Genomic DNA, 22,120 nt, shown 5'->3' with positions numbered 1-22,120 from the left:
TGGAGTTGGTGGTGGACGCTGAGCTCAGGGGTACCACAGGTGACTGTGACCCAGAGGATGGGCTTTGGCCATTGGTTGCTACGGGAGAACTGAAACCCCGGTTCTTGTTATCCATCAGCTCCAGGAATCTGCAAGATACAAACAGAATGCAAGGTGTAAATAGAAAGTGGTGGAAAGACTCCCTATTTCCAGCAGGATCAGGAGAGACAGAAACGGCATTAATGTCTCCGATATATCTCTTTTTCATTCGCTCATGGGATGTGGGCCAGCATTTATTGCTCAGCCCCAACTGCCCTTTACAATGTGGTGGTGAGCTGCCTTCCTGAATTGCTGCAGTGAAGGTGCTGTTGATGTCACAATGCCATTAAGGAGGGATTTCTCAAATTTGGACCCAGTGTCACTGAAGCAAGAATGATTTATTTCCAAGTCAGGCTAATGAGTGGCTTCGGGGAGCTTGCAGTGGGGGAGTTTCCACTTGGCTGCTACGCTGGTCTTTCTAGATGGTAGAGTTTGCAAATTGGAAGGGCTGTCTAAGGCACCTGAGTGAGTTGCTGCAGTGTATCTTGCTGATGGTACATGCTGCCGTCAGTGTGGTGGTGGTGGAGGGAGTGCATGTTGAAGATGGGAGATGGGGTACCAAGCAAAAAGGGCCACTCTGTTCTGGATGGTATCAAGCTTTTGGATAATTGTTGGAGCTGCACTCATCCTGTCTCCCCAAACCCGGTCCACCATCCTGAACAGGCACTGGGAAGACAGAAAGTGAGTTACTTCTCCAAGATTCCTGGCCTCTGACCTGTTCTTGCAGCCACAGTATTTGTTTGGTTGATCCACATCAGTTTCTGGTCAATGGTGACTCCCATGATGTTGATAATGAGGCATTGAATAATGGGAATGTCAGGCAGAATGGTTCGATTCTTTCTTTGTCAGAGATGGCCATTATCTGACACTTGTGTGGAATGAACACAATTCGCCCCCAATCAGCCGCAGCCTGGAAGCTGCTGTGTCTGGATCAGAATTCCCTGGTCTCTAATGGGTAACTCCCTCAGATCTCTGAAAATTAATTCCATCGTTAGACCAATCTCTTGAGCCAAGGGCTCATGTTCTACCATAGATTCAAATGGAATCTCATATGTTATTATGAGACGGAGATATTTCATACCATCAGAACAAACTAATGATGGATAGCTTGAAAAAATAGTGAGCTTTAACGCAAAATATTTTACAACTGAAGATGCTTCGGTTTTAAGTTTCACTCGACAAACACATGGTCAGACATTCCAAACCTGAGTCAGAAGGTCACAAAAGTCTCAAAGTTCAGAGCAGAGTACATTATGCAGGCTGACACTCCCACTATGGCAGCGTTACAATCTTTCAGGTGAGACGTTATATCAAGACCCCTCAGGTAGAAGCCAACGAACTGTCGACTAGCTTGAGGAACTGTCCCTGACGTCCTGGTCAACAGCCTCATCCAACAGTAAAAATAAACTATCCCATGACCATATCAGTTATTGCTGCTGTTTCCTACATCATGCCAGCATCTAAACTCCATCTGTTAAGCACCATGGCCCATCCTAAGGTGATGACAGATGATTTAATTTTAATTCATCCTGGATTAATGCAGCTGCACGTTGCTGCCAAAGTCTTTAACCTCATGCTTTCCAGATTAGCGTCTCACTGCCCCAGGGTACTACCATTGTAGCTGCTGGGTGATGGGATACATGAACACATGATCTGATTTAAAGGAGAGAATGCTACCACTGATTCAAGGCAGCATCTGTAACCTGAGGACAATGGGAGGAGATAGCTGTATCTGTGGGGAACGCCACAGATTCAATACCTGCACAAAACACCAATCAATATATTTTCACTACCTGTGTAATAAATACTCAGACATTTACTGCACAAGTGGTCACTCAGTTCATCATCTCTGCATCAGTCCATGAAGATCTGACTGCACCAATCCCATTTTTCAGCTTTTGGCCCAATCCCCTGGAGGCTACGGCAACACAAGTGAATATTTAAATATGACTGAAATATTGAAATATTTTGGATTCAACCACCATTTCGGGCAGTGAGATCCAGCCTCCCAACACTCAATGAGTGAAAACACTTCTCCTCAACTCTCCTCTTAGCCTTCCACCTGTTACCTTAAATCTACACCCCCCTGGTTATTGGCCCCATTACCAATGGAGAAAAGTGCCTTCCTATCCACCCTCATCTTATACGCCTTCATCAGGTCACCCTTCAACCTTGGCTGCACCAAAAAAAAACAACCCAGTCTCTGTTCAATCATTCCTCACACCTCAGACCCTCAGCTGAGGCAACGTCCTGGCAAATCTTCAAAGAATTATTCAACTTCCATGTTAGGATAGTCACATAACCAGCACTATTCAACCCAGGAAAACCTCGACAGTCCCCCACCTGGGTTGCCTGTGAGACAGCCTTGATTTGAGGACACCTTTCAAACACACAGTTTAGGATATACAGAGGCCATTCAGCCCCTCAAGCCTGCTCTCCTGTTTATTAAGACAATGGCTGAACTGGGGGCATTTTGAATGCCACATTTTCATCAACACTCAATAATCAAGTCTCTTGCCTAACAAGAAAATATCTACTTCCAACTTAAAAATATTCAATAACCCTGTCTCCACTGCCTTCAGTAGCAGCAGTGTGTACTATCTTACAAGATGCACCGCAGAAAGTCACTGAAGATTCTTGGACAGCATCGTCCAAACCCACGACCACTTCCATCTAGAGGGGGAGGAGTGCAGCAGATACATGAGAACATCACCACCTGCAAGTTCCCCTCGAAGTCACTCAACATCCTGATTTGGAAATACATCGCTATTTCGTAAGTGCTGCGCGGTCAAAATCCTGGAACTCCCTCCCTAATGCGATTGTGGATCAACCTACAGCAGCTCACCACCACCTTCTCAAGGGGCAACTAGGGACAGGGAAAAGAGATGTTGGCTCAGCCAGCAACACACATGCCCCATGAATGAATACAAATAAGATGTACAAACTCCTGCTTAGATAGAATGGATTTTAATGTTTCTCTATATTTTCACTTCAGTGCTTCAAAAATGTTCTAATTCCTCGAAAGGTCAGAATCATAAAGCTGTGAAAGCACAGGAGGCCATTAAGTCCACTGTATATTGTTTTTGTGCTGACTTTCTAACAGCATCTCACCCAGCCCCCCATATTCCTTCCTTTCCTGCAGGGCGTCACAAATGTAAAAACACTATCCTCTGGTTCTCAATCCTGCCAATGGGAACAGCTCTCTCTGTCCAGACCCCGTATGATTTTGAATACACCGACCAAATCCATTCTCAATCCCAGCTTTTCCAACTGATCCATGCAACTGAAATCCCTCATTCCTGGACCTATTCCTGTGAATTTTTACTGCATAATCTCTCATGCCTGCACATTCTTCCTGAAGTGAGCTGTCCAGCTTTGAGTACCAGAGGCCTAATCACTGCCTTCAATAGTTTCATCCTTGTTTTTAAAAGTCTGTGCTCATGCTGATAAATCCCAGAATGCCATTTATTTTCATGACCAAAGTCTTACTTGCCCTGCCACCTTCAATGACAAGGCACTGATACACCCAAGTCCCTCTGCTCTTGAACTCCATTAGAACTGCATTTTTCATTTTGCACAGTTTCTCTTTATCTAATCTTCAAAAGTGAACCACTTCACACTTAGATGCATACAGCATGGAAACAGACCCTTCAGTTCAACTGATCCATGCTGAACAAAATCCCAACCTAAACTAGTTCCACCTACCTGTCCATATCCCTCCAATCGTTGTCTATTCATGTATTTATAAAAGTGTCTTTTAAACATTGCAACTGTACCCACATCCACCACTTCCTCAGGAAGTCCATTCCACATGTGAACTATCCTGTGTAAAACATTTGCCCCTCGTCCTTTTTAAATCTCCCTCTCACCTTAAAAATGTGTCCCTTAGTCTTTAAATCCCCCATCCCAGAGAAAAGACAACTACTATGAACTCTACCTAAACCCATTATTTTATAAACTTCTATCAGGTCACCTCTCAACCTCCTACGTTCCAGTGAAAAATTCAGCCTCCCTTTCAACCTTCCATACCCAGCAACAACCTGGTAAATCTCTCCTGAACCCCCTCCAGCTTAATAATATCCTTCGTATAACTTTCTGTGCATTAAGTCCCATCTGCCACTTGCCTGTCCCCACTAACATCCTATCTGTCGTTCTAAGGTTTAACACTATCCTCCTCGTAGTTCACAATATACTTTGAGCCATTCTCATACTTTGAAATGGTGTATAACAGGGATTGAGATCCAAAAGATAGGTCACCATGACCATCACTCAGCCAATTTCATATCCATCTTATTACTGTCCCTTTTATTCCATGAGATTGTAGTGGAAAATACTTTCCTGACAAATCCATTAGCACTCACAAGCTGTTGATCTGCAGCTTATTCACTGGAGGTCAAACTGGCTGCCATTCACTGAGTTTATATTTGGAAAATAATTAAATTGATTCTTGGTAACTAACTCCACTGTATTTCCTGGGACTGCTGTAACCTGGAATTGAATAGGGAAGGATGTCATTCACTGATTCATGGTTCTCAGTACTCGGCCTGATGTCTCAAAACCGGCAACATCGCTCTTATCAATGTTCACAAGCCTTTCACTGAAACTAGACCCTGCAGAATATCAAAAAGACAAACAAATCCGTGGAGAGGGCAGATGGGTGACAGATGGAGTTGAATGCAGAGAAGGGAGAGGTGCCACACTTTGGTACACAGAAAGATAATACAAAATAAAGAGTCTAATTCTAAAGAGTGTGCAGGACCAGAGAGACCTGGGTGTCAATGTGCATAAGCTCTTAAAGGTGGCAGGACAGATAGAAAGAACTATTTGAAAAGAAAGCATATACTATTCGCAGCTTCATAGTTAGGCACACAGAGTCGGAGAACAGTGAGGTTATGAACTCATAAACAATGCTGGCACGATTACAGCTGGAGCATTGTGACAGGTAAACATAGAACATTACAGCGCAGTACAGGGCCTTCAGTCCTCGATGATTGTGCAACCAATCTGAAGCCCATCTAACCTACACTCCCCCATTCTCATCCATATGTTTATCCAATGATCACTTAAATGCTCTTAATGTTGGTGAGTCTACTACTGTTGCAGGCAGTGCGTGCCACGCCCCTACTACTCTGAGTAAAGAAACTACCTTGGACATCTGTCCTATATCTATCATCCTTCAGTTCAAAGCTATGTTCCCTTATGCTAACCATCACCATCTGAGGAAAAAGGCTCTCACTGTTCACCCTATTAAACCCTTTGATTTTCTTCTATGTCTCAATTAAGACACTGGCAACCTCCTTCTCTCTAATGAAAACAGCCTCAAGTCCCTCAGCCTTTCCCTCCATACCAGGCAACATCCTGGTAAATCTCCTCTGAGCCCTTACCAAAGCTTCCACATCCTTCCTATAATGCGGTGACAAGAACTGTATGCAATATTCCAAGTGCAGCCGCGCCAGTTTTGTATAGCTGCAAGATGACCTCATGACTCTAAAACTCAATCCCTCTACCAATAAAAGCTAACACCCCATATACTTTCTTAACAACTCTATCAACCTGGGTGGCAACGTTCAAGGATTTATGCACATGGACACTGAGACCTCTCTGCGCATTTATATTACCAAGAATCTTACTATTAGCCCAGTACTCTGTATGCCTGTTACTCCTCCCAAAGTGAATCACCTCTCACTTGTCCACATTAAACTCCATTTGCCACCTCTCAGCCCAGCTCTACAGCTTACCTATGTCTCTCTGTAACCTACAACATCCTTCGGCACTATCCACAACTCCACCGATGTTAGTGTCATCCGCAAATTTACTAACCCATACTGCTATGCCCTTTGAAAAAATGACAAACAGCAGTGGCCCCAAAACAGATCCTTGCGGTACACCATTAGTAACTGAACTCCAGGATGAACGTTTCCCATCAACCACCACCCTCTGTCTTCTTTCAGCTAGCCAATTTCTGATCCAAACCACTAAGTCACCCTCAATCCTGTGCCCCTGTATTTTCTGCAATAGCCTACCGTGGGGAACCTTATCAAATGCCTTACTGAAATCCATATACACCACATCAACTGCTTTACCCTTATCCATCTGTTTGGTCACCTTCTCAAAGAACTCAATAAGGTTTGTGAGGCATGACCTACTCTTCACAAAACTGTATTGACTATCTCTAATCAACTTATTCCTCTCTAGATGATTATAGATCCTATCTCTTATAACCTTTACCCACAATTGAAATAATGCTCACTGGTCTATAATTTCCAGGGTTGTCTCTACTCCCCTTCTTGTACAAGGGGACATTTACTTTCCTCCAGTCTTCTGGCACTATTCCCATAGACAACGACGACATAAAGATCAAAGCCAAAAGCTCTGCAATCTCCTTTCTGGCTTCCCAGAGAATCCTAGAATAAATCCCACCTGGCTCAGGGGACTTGGCTACTTTCATACTTTCCAGAATCGCTAACATCTCCTCCTTGTGAACCTCAATCCCATCTCACCTAGTAGCCTGTATCTCAGTACTCTCCTCGACAACACTGCCTTTCTCCAGTGTGAATACTGACACAACACAGTCATTTAGTGCTTCCCTCATCTCCTGACTCCACGCACAACTTCCCTAATCTTACTCTGGTCATTATTTTATTCCTGATATAACTATAGAAAGCTTTAGCGTTTTCCATGATCCTAGCTGCCAACGACCTCTCATGTCCCCTCCTGGCTCTTCTTAGCTCTCTCTTTAGGTCCTTCCTGGCTAACTTGTAACTCTCAAGTGCCCTAACTGAACATTCTTGTCCATCCTAACATAAGCCTTCTTCTTCTTCCTCTGGACAAGAGATTCTTTAGTAAATCACGGCTCCCTTGCTCGACCACTTCTTCCTTGTCTGACCGGTACATACTTATCAAGAACACGCAGTAGTTGTTCCTTAAATAAGCTCCACATTTCTGTCCATCCCCTGCAGTTTCCTTCCCCCTCCCATACATCCTAAATCTTGCCTAATTGCATCGTAATTGCCTTTTCCCCAGCTATAACACTTGCCCTGCGGTATATATCTATTCCTTTCTATCGCTGAAGGGAATATAACCGAATCGTGGTCACTATCACCAAAGTGCTCACCTACCTCCAAATCTAACACCTGGCCGGGCTCATTACCCAGTACCAAATCCAATGTGGCCTTGCCCCTTGTTGGCCTGTCTACATACTGTATCAGGAAACCTTCCTGCACACACTGGACAAAAACTGACTCATCTGAAGTTCTTGAACTATAGTATTCCCAGTCATAGACTCAGAGATGTACAGCATGGAAACAGACCCTTCGGTCCAACCCGTCCATGCCGACCAGATATCCCAATCCAATCTAGTCCCACCTGCCAGCACCCGGCCCATATCCCTCCAAACCCTTCCTATTCATATATCCATCCAAATGCCTCTTAAATGTTGCAATTGTACCAGCCTCCACCACTTCCTCTGGCAGTTCATTCCATACACGTACCACCCTCTGTGTCAAAAAGTTGTCCCTTACGTCTCTTTTATATCTTTCCCCTCTCACCATAAACCTAAGCCCTCTAGTTCTGGACTCCCCCACCCCAGGGAAAACACTTTCTCTATTTACCCTCTCCATGCCCCTCATAATTTTGTAAACCTCTATAAGGTCACCCTTCAGCCTCCGATGCTCCAGTGAAAACAGCCCCAGCCTGTTCAGCCTCTCCCTGTAGCTCAAATCCTCCAACCCTGGCAACATCCTTGTAAATCTTTTCTGAACCCTTTCAAGTTTCACAACATCTTTCCGATAGGGAGGAGACCAGAATTGCACGCAGTATTCCAACAGTGGCCTAACCATTGTGCTGTACAGCCGCAACATGACCTCCCCAACTCCTGTACTCAATACTCTGACCAATAAAGGAAAGCAGACCAAACTAGTCAATATTTGGAAAGTTATAGATCCCATCAAGGATCATCTTTGCTATGCTTTCATCTACATCTCTGGAACTACTCAGAGGCCTAAAACTCCCAACAGGGTGACCTCTCCTGAACTTCCAGAGGTTCTCATTAGAGAGAGATGATTGGTGGCAGTTTAGTGGAAAGGTCACTGACGGGAGAGCCCTTCATCGTAAACTCAGCCAGTGTGAGAAATGAACCCATGCGATGGTATCACTATCACAAACTGGCTGTCCAGCCAACAGAGCTAACCGACTCCCAGCAGTTGTGGGTGCCACACTTCAGGCATGATGTGAATGCGTTGGGGAGTGCAGAAGCCACGTGCAAGGTGGATTTCAAGGGTGAGAAATTTTAGTTATGAGGATAGTTTGGGAAAATTGGGACAGTTCTCTTTGCAGAGAAAGTGGAGGGGAGATTTGATCGGAATTTTCAAAGTCTTGCAGGATCTCGACAGACTAAATAGGGAGGAACAGTTCCTGCTTGCAAAAGGATCGAGAACCAGAGATCATAGTTGGAAAGTGTTTCAGAAAAATAGGAGGTGAGAAAATCATCTTCACATGGTGAGTGGGTTCAGGTCTGAACGCACTGCTGAAGGGGAGATAGTGGCAGGTTCAATTGAGGCATTCAACAGGACATTGGATAGTTACTTAAATAATGTGGGGTCAAGGCAGGAGATTGGCGCTATGTCAAAATGCTCAGAGAGTTGGTGCAGACATGAAGGACCAAATGGTTCTGTTCACACCATCGTAACTCTGAGATTCGGTTATTGCTGTTAATAGCAGTTCAAAACACTCTAGCCTCAGGATTCAGACTTGAACAAATTCTAAACAGGCAGGCCCAGTGTAGTCCTGACGGTGTGCTGAATGGTTGAAGATTCACAGCCTTGCACAAGTTCTTGCTATAAACGTAGCATCATCTAAACTTCTGCTGCCTATGCCTTAAATCAGACCAGTCCCCATTCATATGACCACCTCTGTGCTCACTGAACTACAGTCATTCCTGATCAAGCAATGCTAGATTTTACAATTCTCATCTTATAATCTCCTTCTGAGATCGCTCTGCTTCTCGGATTCAGGCCTCTTGATTGTAACTGCTGTACCATTTCTGTCCATGTCTTCAGCTTCCAAAGCCATAACCTCAAATTTCTCAAGGTCTCTCCATTTCCTCCTCAAATGCTCTTTTTCACCAAGCATTTAGTCACCTGCCCTGGAAGCCCATGTTTCAGGTGTACATGAACGCTGTTACAGAAATGGAAGCTCATTCTTTGGTTCTATTTAGCCTGGCCCCAGTTCTGTTCACAGCAATGAGATCCCCACATCAAATCTCCAAAAACGACTCTCATTCAGAATCCCTTTGCTATGTTATCCCAATATCTCCTCAATGTGGCGAGCTAGCCATTCTACTTCTCATTGTATCCACAGTTCTTCATCCTCAGTCCTCTGACTCCATATGCCTTCACTCCTCAATTGTTCCTCTTCCCACCTTCAAGCTGGCATTTCTGGCTGCTCAAGGAATGATCCTGAGATCCTTTCACTGTCTCACACCCCTTCATTCACTGATATTGTACATTGGTATGACAGCCATTGCTGTTAATATTTAGTTTCACATCCCTACCACTATCTTTGTACTGACATCTCTGATGCATAAAGTTCACATGACACTGAGCAAGATATTTCAAGTCCCCATCTTCAAATGTTTACTTCAGTCCTATCCCCTGGTCCACAGTGCAAACTCAAACACCTCTCAGTGCCCTCTCTCACCCTGCACCACCCCTGTGCCCTCTCTCGCCCTGCACCACCCCTGTGCCCTCCCTCTCTCCCTGCACCACCCCTCAGTGCCCTCCCTCTCTCCCTGCACCACCCCTCAGTGCCCTCCCTCTCTCCCTGCACCACCCCTCAGTGCCCTCCCTCTCTCTCTGCACCACCCCTCAGTGCCCTCCCTCTCTCTCTCTCTGCACCACCCCTCAGTGCCCTCCCTCTCTCTCTCTCTGCACCACCCCTCAGTGCCCTCCCTCTCTCTCTCTCTGCACCACCCCTCAGTGTTCTCCCTGTCTCTCTCTGCACTACCCCTCAGTGCCCTCTCCCCACCCCAACTGAGGCCACACTAGCGTTTTGTACAGTTGCAGAATAACATCACAGCTCCAGAACTCAATCCCTCTACCAACAAAACCTAACACACCGTATGCCTTCTTAAAAGCACTATCAACCTGGGTGGCAACTGTCAGGGATCTATTTTCATGGACACCAAGATCCCTCTGCACATCCACACTACCAAGAATCTTTCCATTCACCCAGTATTCTGCCTTCCTGTTATTCTTCCCAAAGTGAATCACCTCACATTTAGTTGCATTGCATTCCATTTGCCACCTCTCAGCCCAATTCTGCAGTTTATCCAAGTCCCCCTGCAACCTGTAACATTCTTCCACACTGTCCATTACTCCACTGACATTATTGTCATCTACAAACTACTAACTCATCCACATAAGTCTGCGTCCAAGTCATTTACAAAAATGACAAACAGCAGTGGTCCCAAAACAGATCCTTGTGGCACACCACTAGGAACCGGGCTCCAGGTTGAAAATTTTCTATCAACCACCACTCATTGCCTTCTTAAAGAAAGCCAGTTTCTAATCCAGACTGCTAAATCACCTTCAATCCCATGCCTCTGCATTTTCTCCAACAGCCTACCATGTGGAACCTTATCAAAGGCTTTACTGAAGTCCATGTATATCACGTCAACTGCCCTACCCTGATCCACAAGCTTGGTCACCTTCTCAAAAAACTCAGTGAGGTTTGTGAGACACGACCTGCCCTTGACGAAACCATGTTGATGATTTGAAATCAAATTGTTGCTTGCTAGATGATTAGAAATCCTATCTCTTATAATCCTTCCCAAAACTTTTCCTATAACAGACGTAAGGCTCACTGGTCTATAATTACTTGGGTCATTTCTGCTGCCTGTCTTTAATAAGGGTACAACATTTGCAATCCTCCAGTCCACTGGTACTAAACCTGTAGACAATGATGACTCAAAGATCAAAGCCAAAGGCTCCGCTACCTGCCCCCTACCTTCCCAGGAAACCCTCAGATAAATCCCATCGGGCCCAGGGGACTTACCTACTTTCACATCTTCTAGAATAGCTAACACCTCTTTCTTACTAACCTCAATCCTTTCAAGTCTAATAGCCCGTATCTCAGTCTTCTCCTCTATAGATGATTAGTTACTTTATTAGAGCATGTAAATCTAAACACTTCCCTCGATAGGATTTACTCAGGATTCGATGATTCAACCAGGATAATAATTTCTAGCACAGATCTTATTCTTTGTGTTCTCCTAGCAACTGGCAGAAATAGCTTCAGGGATGACTGTTTTAGCCTGCCAGCAATCACTGCTCTTGCAGTCCGTGATGAACTTGTTCATGAAGTAGTCACGTGTTACATTCCTAAAGTGAAACATTCATGAGCTCAGGGATTTTCCGACCCAACGAAAGCAACATGGAAAAGGAGAAAGTCAAATCAAAATTCTACCTCCGATACAGAACGCAAATGACCCGTCAATGCAAGAACCTGCTCAAGATTTTACAGATAACATCCACCAATCGGAAATAAAAAAACAAAGTGCTAGAGAAACCCAGCAGGCCTGGCAGCAGGTATGGACAACATTTCGAGTTCAATATGACTCTCCCTGAGAACCAAGTCTGAGCTTCTCCAGCGCTTTGTTCTTCTTTCAGATTTCCAGCCTGACTGATCTGAGACTCATGATATTTTTTAAGAAATCCATCCAGAAATGTTCTAACACACCTGCGGAGCAGATGGATTTGAACCGGAGCCTCCTTGACCGAAGTTTGGGACACTACCATGGAGCCCTACTCTAAGCCTCAAAAATAATTGCGATAATGTCACCCACCTGCTCAATCACAACAAATTACAAAGTTAGAACTGAGCACTGGCTCAGTCTCTCCAGCAGCCCCAAATTCCTAATCAAAATGCAGGCTGGAGTCCTCCGAAAACCTGCAGCACATTCACAAGCCTTCAAGGCTAGAGTGCAGTGCACCATTGTGTGTAAGCATAAGCTACAGTGCTTCGAATGACTCAGTGCTCAGCTCTTGCCAAGAAACTCAGTATCATAGCACTGAAAAGTACCTGCTGATTGGAAAACTAATCTCCTGCGTCAAACATTACAATGGCTTCAAATAAATAACTTAGAACCAGGTATTATCGATTCAATAGGCTTTTCTTACAGACACTAACTGAGCTGTGAACATATATGGCTCTCACAGTGATCATCTTTGTATTCACTGTCCAATAGTCAATGCCTTACATTTCACTCAGCCATTCCTTCATAGACAATATAACGTTAGCATCAAGGTAAAAAAAAACCTAGATGTACTTCCCAGCAGCGCACAAAAATATTTCTGTCCCTTATCATACACCAAAACACACCCACCCCCTGAGAACTACTCTTCATCCACACTTCAAGTCTGTCAGTGACCCCATACCCCAGAAGTACATCTTACACCACATTGCGCCTAAACTGTCCACATCACTCCCTTCCTTCCCCAATCCCACACAGCACCAGAGGTATATTTCCCAAATTCTAGCCCATTCTGGAGGGATAATTGCAAATCAATGTCGATGTGAGGAAGGAATTACATGATAAATTATAACGTACATGGGTAGGATAGATACTAGAGTCGAAATTAAAGACTGCAAGAACGGAAGCAAGCTGAATATTGCAATGTGACAGTCTTAAAAGACATATGACAAACACCGAAACACCATAACAAAAGTAAATAGGGTGCAGACATATAGCTAAAATGAATAAACATAGACACAGAGTGCTCCAAATTGTTCTTACACAAGACATTGAGACATCCTGGCTCTCCGCATAGTGCGTCATGATGTTCCTGAAAAAAGATCTTTGAGGAGGATCGCTAGATTAAAACCTAAATACACTTACTATCCCAGGTTCAAAAATCTGACATTTATGACACCAGAAAAGTGTAGATACCAAGGAGACTTGGTTGAAGAATTTAAGATAATTGACATAGAAGTTTAAACAGGGACAGATTATTTGGATTACTTTCTAAGTCACCGAGAGCAGAGAGATGTGCACACGAGTAGACAGCAGATGTTGGGTATTTGTGCAAGTATGGCGGACTCTCACTTTAAGAGTCCAATCACATCACATGACAACACCATCACCTGCAGTTTTGGGCAGATAAACAGCTCCCTCTCTAACCTTGCTGCCTGCCGAGTAAACATCAGAATAAACCTCCTGCTGTGAAACACTTGGCTCTCCTGGTCCATCTTGGAACATAAGGCAAAAACTGGTGACAGGGATAAAAATTGCTTCAAAAATCCACTGGGTCAATCTACTGATTTATAGTAAACAAAATACAAATCATAGCACTCACTGCAGATTTCAGAGGTGTTTCCATAAAAAGAATAATTGTGAAAAATTATTTTAAATTTTTCAATCAAGTCTCCTTGGTATCTACACTTTTCTGATGTAATAAGGATCAGATTTCTGCACCTGGGGTAGGAAGTGTTTTTTGGTTGGTTTTAACTGAGCGATCCTCCTGAAAGCTCTTTTCCAGGAACATCACTGTACAGAAGCAGGCACAAACAGCAAGACCGAGGAAATCACTCCAGGGAACAGATTAAGAGTGCAGAAGCAGCTCACCACCAGAGTTCTACCTTGAAGGAGAACTGAGACAAACAAGTACCCTCCATGGAAGGAAGTGTCCCAGCCTAAGCTTGGGATGCAGGCTCAAAGAAACAGGCAGCCTCACAAATACCTTGTTCTAAATGTCAAGCAGCGAGATGGAGCTAAAATCTTCATGGTTCAATGCAAGCCATTTCCATTTTTTAAAAAATGGCAGACGTTTTCACACAATGGGACCGTATGATAAAAATACAGAGACCTGGAACTCTGACACAGTGAGAGTCCATTATAGTGTCTAAGCACACAACATTGAAGCAAATATAATCGTCCCTGTACTCGTCAGTGTTATGGAGGGATAAACTTTATATCTCCCAAGTCCAGTACTGCCATACAAACTGGGTTCCAAAACCCATGCAGAAATAGCAGGAATCCTACAGAATCATTTTTCTCCAAAACCAGTGGTAATTGTTAAAAATGTTTAGAATCCATAAACGCAATCAATATACCAGTGAATTTATCTGTATCAATTTTTAAAAAGTCAGTAGAATTCTTAGATTCCCTACAGTGTGGAAACAGGCCCTTCGGCCCAACCCGTCCACACCGACCCACCGAAGACTAACCCACCCAGACCCATTTCCCCCTGACTAATGCACCTAACACTATGGGGCAATTTAGCATGGCCAATTCACCTGACCTACACATCTTTGGATTGTGGGAGGAAACCGACGCAGACACAGCTGAGAGACGAGCACCAAAGCAGATTGAGAACTGCCATCGGTGTAGAACAGGTTGTGCAGCAGCAGATCGCTGCTTAAAAAAAACTGTGTACCAAAACGTCCGCTGAAAATTTGTCAGTGCATTGATAAAGTGACCGGGAAGGTTGACAAGGGCTGGGCAGTAGACGTAGTCTATGGATTTCTGTATGGCCTTTGATAAGATAGGCTGCTCTGGAAGATTAGATTGAACAGAATCCAAGGGATACACAGTTAGCTTGATGGTAGGAAGCAGAGGGTAATAGTGGAAGGATGGTAATTGGACTGGAGGCCTACGACTAGTCAAGTGTCTCAGGGGTTGGTGCTGGGCCCATTGCTGTTTGTTACTTATATCAATGATTTGGATGAGAATATGCAAGGCAACGATCAGTAAGTTTGCAGATGACACTAAAATAGGCGGTATCATGGACAGTGAGGATGGCTATCACAAAATTGCAGCAGGACCTTGATCAGCTGGGGAAGTGGGCTGGGAAATGGCAAATGGAGTTCAATATAGATAACTGTGAGGTCTTGCATTTTGGAAAGTCAAATCAAGGTAGGAGTTTCATAGTGAGTGGTAGGGCCTTAAGGAGTGTAGTGGAACAGAGGGAATTTGGGAATTCAGCACAGTTCTCTGAAAGTGGAGTCACAAGTAGACAGGACAATGAAAAAGATTTTTGGTACACTGGCCTTCAGCAGTCAGGGCATAGAGTATAGAAGTTGGGAAGTTATGCTGCAGTTATACAGGATATTAGGTAAGGCCACACTTGGAGCATTGTGTACAATTTTGGTCATCTTGCTATAGGAAGGATGGTATTAAACTGGAAGCAGTGCAGAAGAAATTTACAAGAATGTTGTCTGGACTCAATGGTCTGAGCTATAGGGAGAGGTTGGAAAAGCTAGGACTCTTTTCTTTAGAGGGTAGAAGACTGAGGGGGGATCTTATAGAAGTGTACAAGATCATGAGAAGCCTGGATAGGGTGAATGCACTCAGTCTGTTTCCCAGGGTAGGGGATTCGAGGACTAGAAGGCATTAGTTTAAGGTTAGAGGGTTCAAAAGGAACCTGAGGGGCAATGTTTTTTTTCCACACAGAGGGTGGTACATATATGGAATAAGCTGCCAGTATAAGTGGTTGAGGCAGGTACATCAACAACATTTAAAAGGCATTTGGACAAATACACGGATAGGAAAGAATTAGAAGGATATGCCTAAGTGCAGGGAAATGGTGTCAGCACCGACAGACATTTTGGTCAGCAAGGATCAGTTTGGGCCAAGGGGCCTGTCTCCGTGCTGTAGCACTCTATAAAAGGGCACATTGAATAGGCGTGTTTGAGGAAAAAAACATCAACAACACACAGCAATATTAGAGAGAGAGAGGAGGAAAATGTTTTCCCCGGGGGTGGAGACTGCCTGAAAGGGTAGTAGAGGGGAAGAAACCCTTGACAAATTTTCAAGGTACCTGAATACACATGTGAACACCTGTAGCCTACAGGGATGGAGATCAAGTGCTGGAAAGTGAGGTTCGGCAGAGTGGCTTATTTCTTGGCCTGTGCAGACATGATAAACATCGTTGCCTCTTTCTGTGCTGTTTCTTTTTCTACATTTTCAAAACACTCTAAACATCTGAAGAAACTGAATGTCCAGAGATTGGGGAAAGGCACTCTGTCAATTCCTCCTTAGAAGGGCCAACATAGACACAGTGAGTTGTATGGCCTCCTTCTTTGCTGTAATGAGATGATTCGATGGAACACTTTGAAGACAGATGTTTGTGAAGTGATGTGGACAGTTCTTAAGTGAGGGACTATTACAGACCAAAGTACTTTGACAGTGTAATGTTCCCCTAACAATGCAACTTAAATACGCATATTAATGCAAGGGGAGAGGTCACAAGAAAATGGCATATTTCAGATCACACTTAAAAAATGCATCAAAACCCGCAAATCATTTTGGATGGAAAGGATTCAGAGCATTTGGAGGCCTGCTCACATGCCTCACATGTGAGAGATGAAAGAAACACCTACAGTTCATAATTCTGGTCCTCAGTTTCATTCTGTACAGAGAGTTCTTCCAGTGTGGCATCGATATCAAGCTGGTTGGTCTCCAGTTGCCTCAACAATGTCTCTCGCTGTAGGAAGAGGAGAATTAGTGAACATTCCAGAAACTGGCTACCACTCACCCATAATCCCAAATCAAGAGATTCCCATCAACGTCTCGAATTCTTTGTTGTGGATCCTGGTAAGAGAGAATTCTTCCCATCACACCACTTCCCCATTCTATCGATCTTGGGGTCCATGTCCATAGATCCCTCAAAGTTGCCACCCAAGTTGATGGGGTTGTTAAGTTTTACGGTGTGTTGGCTTTCATTAGCAGGGGGATTGAGTTCAACAGCCCCAAGGTTAAGCTGCAGCGCTATAAAGCCCTGGTTAGACCACACTTGGAATATTATGTTCAGTTCTGATTGCCTCATTATAGGAAGGATGTGGAAGTTTTAGAGAGGGTGCAGGGGAGATTTACCAGGATGCTGCCTGGGTTGGAGGGTGTGTCTTATGAAGAAAATTTGAGGGAGCAAGAGTTTTCCTCACTGGAGCAAAGAGGATGACAGATGACTTGATAGAAATGTACAAGATGATGAGAGGCAAAGATAGAGTGAATAGCCACTGACTTTTTCCCAGGGTGGAAATGACTGTCACGAGGGGACATAATTTTAAGATGATTGGAGGAAGGTTTAGGGAAGATGTCAGAGGTAGGTTCTTTACTCAGAGTGGTGGGTGTGTGGAATGCACTGCCAGCGGTGGTAGTGGAGTCAGAGACATTAGGGACATTTAAGGGACTCTTGGATAGGCACATGGATGATAGTAAGATGAAGGGTATGTAGGTTAGTCTAATCTTAGAGAAGGATAAAACATCAAGGGCCGAAAGGCCTATTCTGTCCTATGTTCTACTCAATATCAGTGACCTCTCCTGATCTAGATCTGTTCTTCTGATAAGTTCCAAATGCTGCACTGTACACGCTCTTTATCTTCCCGATGGTGAACTGAGGACTTGTTTTCCACTTCTAACACATTGTTCCTGAGACATCGGTCTTGATATCTCTCACCTCCTTCAGGCTTACCACTCCTGAGAAAGACCAGACTTGGTAAGTTGACAACCTATTCTTCACCTATGAAAACCTACCCTAAGATCTAACAACCACAGTGAGATAAATCAATCTAATGTTAAAGCACAAACAATAATGCAAACATCTCTAAATTACACAAGCACCAAAAAGCTTTGATAGTATTTTAGAACCCTAGTATTAGTAAGAGAGCTGGATTCTGATACAGGGAAGTTCTCTCATCTAACCATGTGCAATGGTTAGATAAGAGAAGAATGGATACGACTAGCCTGTGACTCACTTGCTCACATTCAACTTACAAACAACCAAAGAGAAGTACGTAGAGAATCTGAGTTTTCTAACCAGGTGAGAGTACCATAGGAAAAACACTTATTCTCCTCAGCCAGCAGGTGAATATAGCAATGCTTTGAAAGTTGGTTGAAGTGACTCCCTTGAGCATAGTGTGCAGTGGAACTCCTATAAAGCTGGTCTAGAGCACAGCCACAAAACAACTGGAAGAAGTTCTCACTCTCCTGGTAATTCCACATCCACAACCTACTTTAATAACTTTTCATCAGTGGTTGCTTTTCTCAATGTTTTAATTCTGTACTAAACCATGAATCAGATTTAAGGTACTTTCCCCTGAAATAACCAACATTGAATCAACATAAAACTCCCAACCCCTTTGACGGAAACAATATGAAACCTCAGCACTCTTTTGTCTACAAAGAACTAAAGCAAATACTGAGGGAAGCCAAATATAATCTGCACTCAGTTGAGACTTCAAGATTCATCACAGCACTTGAGCACATAACAACCAGATTGAAACTCCAGCGTTGTCCTGACCGAGGTATGTGTTTTGGATAAGGGTAAAACCAAACCACATTTGACCCTTTCATAAAAGATTGAGTGGCATGATTTGAAGTGGATGGGTGTTTTCTCCCAGGTATCCTGGTTCATGGTTAACCCTCAACCAATATCACAGAAACAGATGGCCTGGTCATCATCGCATGGTGGGAAGCTGCTGTATATAAGGTACTACCACATTCTAACAACGACATGTCAACACTTCATTCGAGACATCCGAAAATCTGCTGTCTCAAATCAAATTTTTATTACTGATTACTGTAACATTAATATCATCCATGGTTTCATTGCTGATGGTAATTTTGTTAAATTAACATCGTGGGTTTCCTCCAGGTGCTCTGGTTTCCTCCCACAATCCAAAGATGTGTTAGTCAGGTGAACTGGTCATGCTAAATTGCCCATTGTGCCCAGGATGTGTACGTTAGGTGCATTAGTCAGGGGTAAATGTAGAGTTATGGGGTGGGGTACTCTTCAGAGTGTTGGTGTGGACTTGTTGGGCTGAAGGTCCTGTTTCCACATGGTAGACATTCCATGATTCATGATTCTATGAAATAGTGTCCCTCATTTAATATCACTCTCTTTGGCATTTTCAATATGCTGATCACCTCCTCTACTGTGATACAGAGCAATTATTCAGCTTACCCACTATTCCTTTCAGTGCCAATATCAATCCTCTCTCATCAGTGTTTTGAGGAAGTGCTGCTCCCCAGTGTCCTGGTCAATATTTGTCCCTCAAAATAATAGCACAACTAGTTACACATTGTGACAACACAGACAGTTGCATTGTCTACATTACAATTCTTCACTGGCTCGGAAGATCTTTTGTAACTCCAGCGTCCTTGAAAGATGCTATATAAATGAAAATATAATGTATGGAATGTAGGGTGGCATGGTGGCTCAGTGGTTAGCACTGCTGCCTCACAGCACCAAGGACTTGGGATTGAATCCAGCCTCGGGTGACTGTCTGTGTGGAGTTTGCACATTTTCCCCGTGCCTGCGTGGGTTTCCTCTGGGTGCTCCGGTTTCCTCCCAGAATCCAAAGATGTGCAGGTCAGGTGAACTGGCCATGCTAAATTGCCTGTAGTGTTCAGAGATGTGTAGGCTAGGTGCATTAGTCAGGGGGAAAGGGAGGATAATAGGGTAGGGGAATGGGTCTGGGTGGTGTGGACTTGTTGGGCCGAAGGGCCTGCTTCCACACTGTAGGGATTCTATATATATCTATATATGAATGTGACTTATACATATATTTTGATATTACTTGTGTTAAAGTTTGGATTTTGAAGTAATGGTGTATTTTTTTTCCCTGTGTGAAGGAATTAATAATTGATGAATGCTTCTGTAGCCATGGTGACTTTTATTAGAAAACAGTTTGACAGGTCTAGTCTTCAGACAGATGGGTTTTTATTTAACTTAAGAGGGTGTACGACCTAACAAAGTAAACAATTGTGCTTCAAAGCCTCTGTTAGAAAATTTCAGGACTTTTTTTTTAAGCTTAAGGGAAGTTGCGCAGAAGTTTAATTACTTAATGCTTATCCCAAAAAGCAGAGACGACAGTTTGATTTGTTAATATTAGACTAAAGAAATACTGATAACCCCAGACCAGTGTTGGGATAAAATCCTGAAGTTATTTGAAGCTGAGACTATTTAAGCTCAGATGTATCATAGCTCCAGGAATAAACTACCAGATTTTCCTATATGGAAGGTAAAGTCTAATTAAATCCATTGAGTTGTTAGGCAAAGGGATTTTCTGGCCAGGAATACTTTGGAATCTATCAACAACTGGTTTGAGAATTAATCGGATCATATTTAACCATGCATCGCAAAGTATGCAAGTTTGTTATTATAAGTAAATAGACTATGTGTTGCTGGAAAAACGCAGGTCAGGCAGCATCCAAGGAGCAGGAGAATCGATGTTTCGGGCATGAGCCCTTCTTCAGGAATGAGGAAAGTGTGTCCAGCAGGCTAAGATAAAAGGTAGGGAGGAGGGACTTGGGGGAGGGGCTGTGAATTTGTGGCGGATCTGGAACCTGCACCTCCACACACATCATTTACTGCATCCGCTGCACCTGATGTGGCCTCCTCTATATTGGGGAGACAGGCCGCCTACTTGCAGAGCGTTTCAGAGAACACCTCTGGGTCACCCGGACCAACCAACCCAACCACCCCGTGGCTCAACACTTCAACTCTCCCTCCCACTCCACCAAGGACATGCAGGTCCTTGGACTCCTCCATCGCCAGACCATAGCAACACGACGGTTGGAGGAAGAGCGCCTCATCTTCCGCCTAGGAACCCTCCAACCACAAGGGATGAACTCAGATTTCTCCAGTTTCTCATTTCCCCTCCCCCCACCTTGTCTCAGTCAAATCCCTTGAACTCAGCACCGCCTTCCTAACCTGCAATCTTCTTCCTGACCTCTCCGCCCCTGCCCCGGCCTATCACCCTCACCTTGACCTCCCTCCACCTATCGCATTCCCAACGCCCATCTCCCAAGTCCCTCCTCCCTACCTTTTATCTTAGCCTGCTGGAAACACTTTCCTCATTCCTGAAGAAGGGCTCATGCCCGAAACGTCGATTCTCCTGTTCCTTGGATGCTGCCTGACCTGCTGCGCTTTTCCAGCAACACATTTTCAGCTCTGATCTCCAGCATCTGCAGCCCTCACTTTCTCCCCTAAGTAAATAGACTACTCTACTGCATTTTATCTTCATTTCTTTTGTGAAATAAGCCTCGATTTTATTCTTTAAAAACAAATCTGCAACATTGTGTGATTATGTTTCAGTGAGAAACCACCTTGTCAACTCTAAAACAAGACAGAATTTAATCCAACAAGCCATTTTTTAGACTGGGATCAAATTGTTCAGTAATAATACCACTTGGGTTCGTAACAATTGATACAGCCATGTGCATGAGAGGGAGCGAGGGGGTGTGTGTTTGCAAGAAGGAGTGAGAGAGCACGAGAGACAGTGAGAGAGAGAGAGAGAGAGAGAGAGGGAGACAGACAGAGATAGAGAGAGAGAGACAGAGACAGACAGAGATAGAGAGAGACAGACAGAGATAGAGAGAGAGACAGACAGAGATAGAGAGAGACAGACAGACAGACAGAGAGAGAGAGAGAGAGAGAGAGAGAGAGAGAGAGTATTTATTGAAGAGTGAGTGTATGGACATGTGCGTGCATGAGTGTTTGCATGTGAATGAGACAGCATGAGAATGCATGCATGCAAGAGCACGCGCACACGAGTAAGCATACAAACATGCAAGAGTATGAAAGTGTATTTGCGTGTGTCTGCGCACATACATGTGCATGCGTGTATCTTGACCCCAATTCTTAGGCAGAGAAGTGAAAAAGAACGTAAATTATTTATCAGGACAAAGTATATAGGGGATAATGTCAGCTAAAACTTATCATGGAAACGTTACAAACATGCACAACAAGTTCCTTCATTAGATTTTACCAAATACAAAGAGCGAACTGATATCATGATCCTCAGTGTATTAAAGCAGTCTTCATTCAGTATAGAATAAGAAGCCTGTTTTTTTTCTCCCCTGTACATTTTGAGAGAGGGAATACAAAGGCTAGCTATTAGCAGCACTGGATTAGAATGCTCCAAGTCCCAAGGCAGTGTTTATCAGAACTCCAGAACATTAGGTATCACAGTTCCATCAACGATACGTGACACTACCCTCATTCAATATTAAAGAGGAGTCACAGTTTAACTGTCAGCGAAA

General features: G+C 43.9%; 1 protein-coding gene across 2 annotated transcripts in view; it reads right to left on the bottom strand.

The window, feature by feature from the left end:
- LOC140469589 (rab-like protein 6) overlaps window positions 1-22,120 on the bottom strand; it is a 133,224-nt gene that overhangs the window by 18,480 nt on the left and 92,624 nt on the right. For both annotated transcript variants that reach the window (XM_072566255.1, XM_072566256.1), the window contains 2 exons: window positions 16,456-16,559; window positions 1-128 (listed from right to left, as the gene is read on the bottom strand). The exon at window positions 1-128 is cut by the window's left edge and continues 237 nt beyond it. In XM_072566255.1, the coding sequence (XP_072422356.1) occupies window positions 1-128; window positions 16,456-16,559 (232 nt within the window). The remainder of the gene's footprint in view (window positions 129-16,455; window positions 16,560-22,120) is intronic.

The sequence above is a fragment of the Chiloscyllium punctatum genome, chromosome 49 (genome assembly GCF_047496795.1).
Source record: "Chiloscyllium punctatum isolate Juve2018m chromosome 49, sChiPun1.3, whole genome shotgun sequence".
Taxonomy (NCBI): Eukaryota; Metazoa; Chordata; class Chondrichthyes; order Orectolobiformes; family Hemiscylliidae; genus Chiloscyllium; species Chiloscyllium punctatum.
This window is presented reverse-complemented; position numbering and strand designations above follow the sequence as displayed.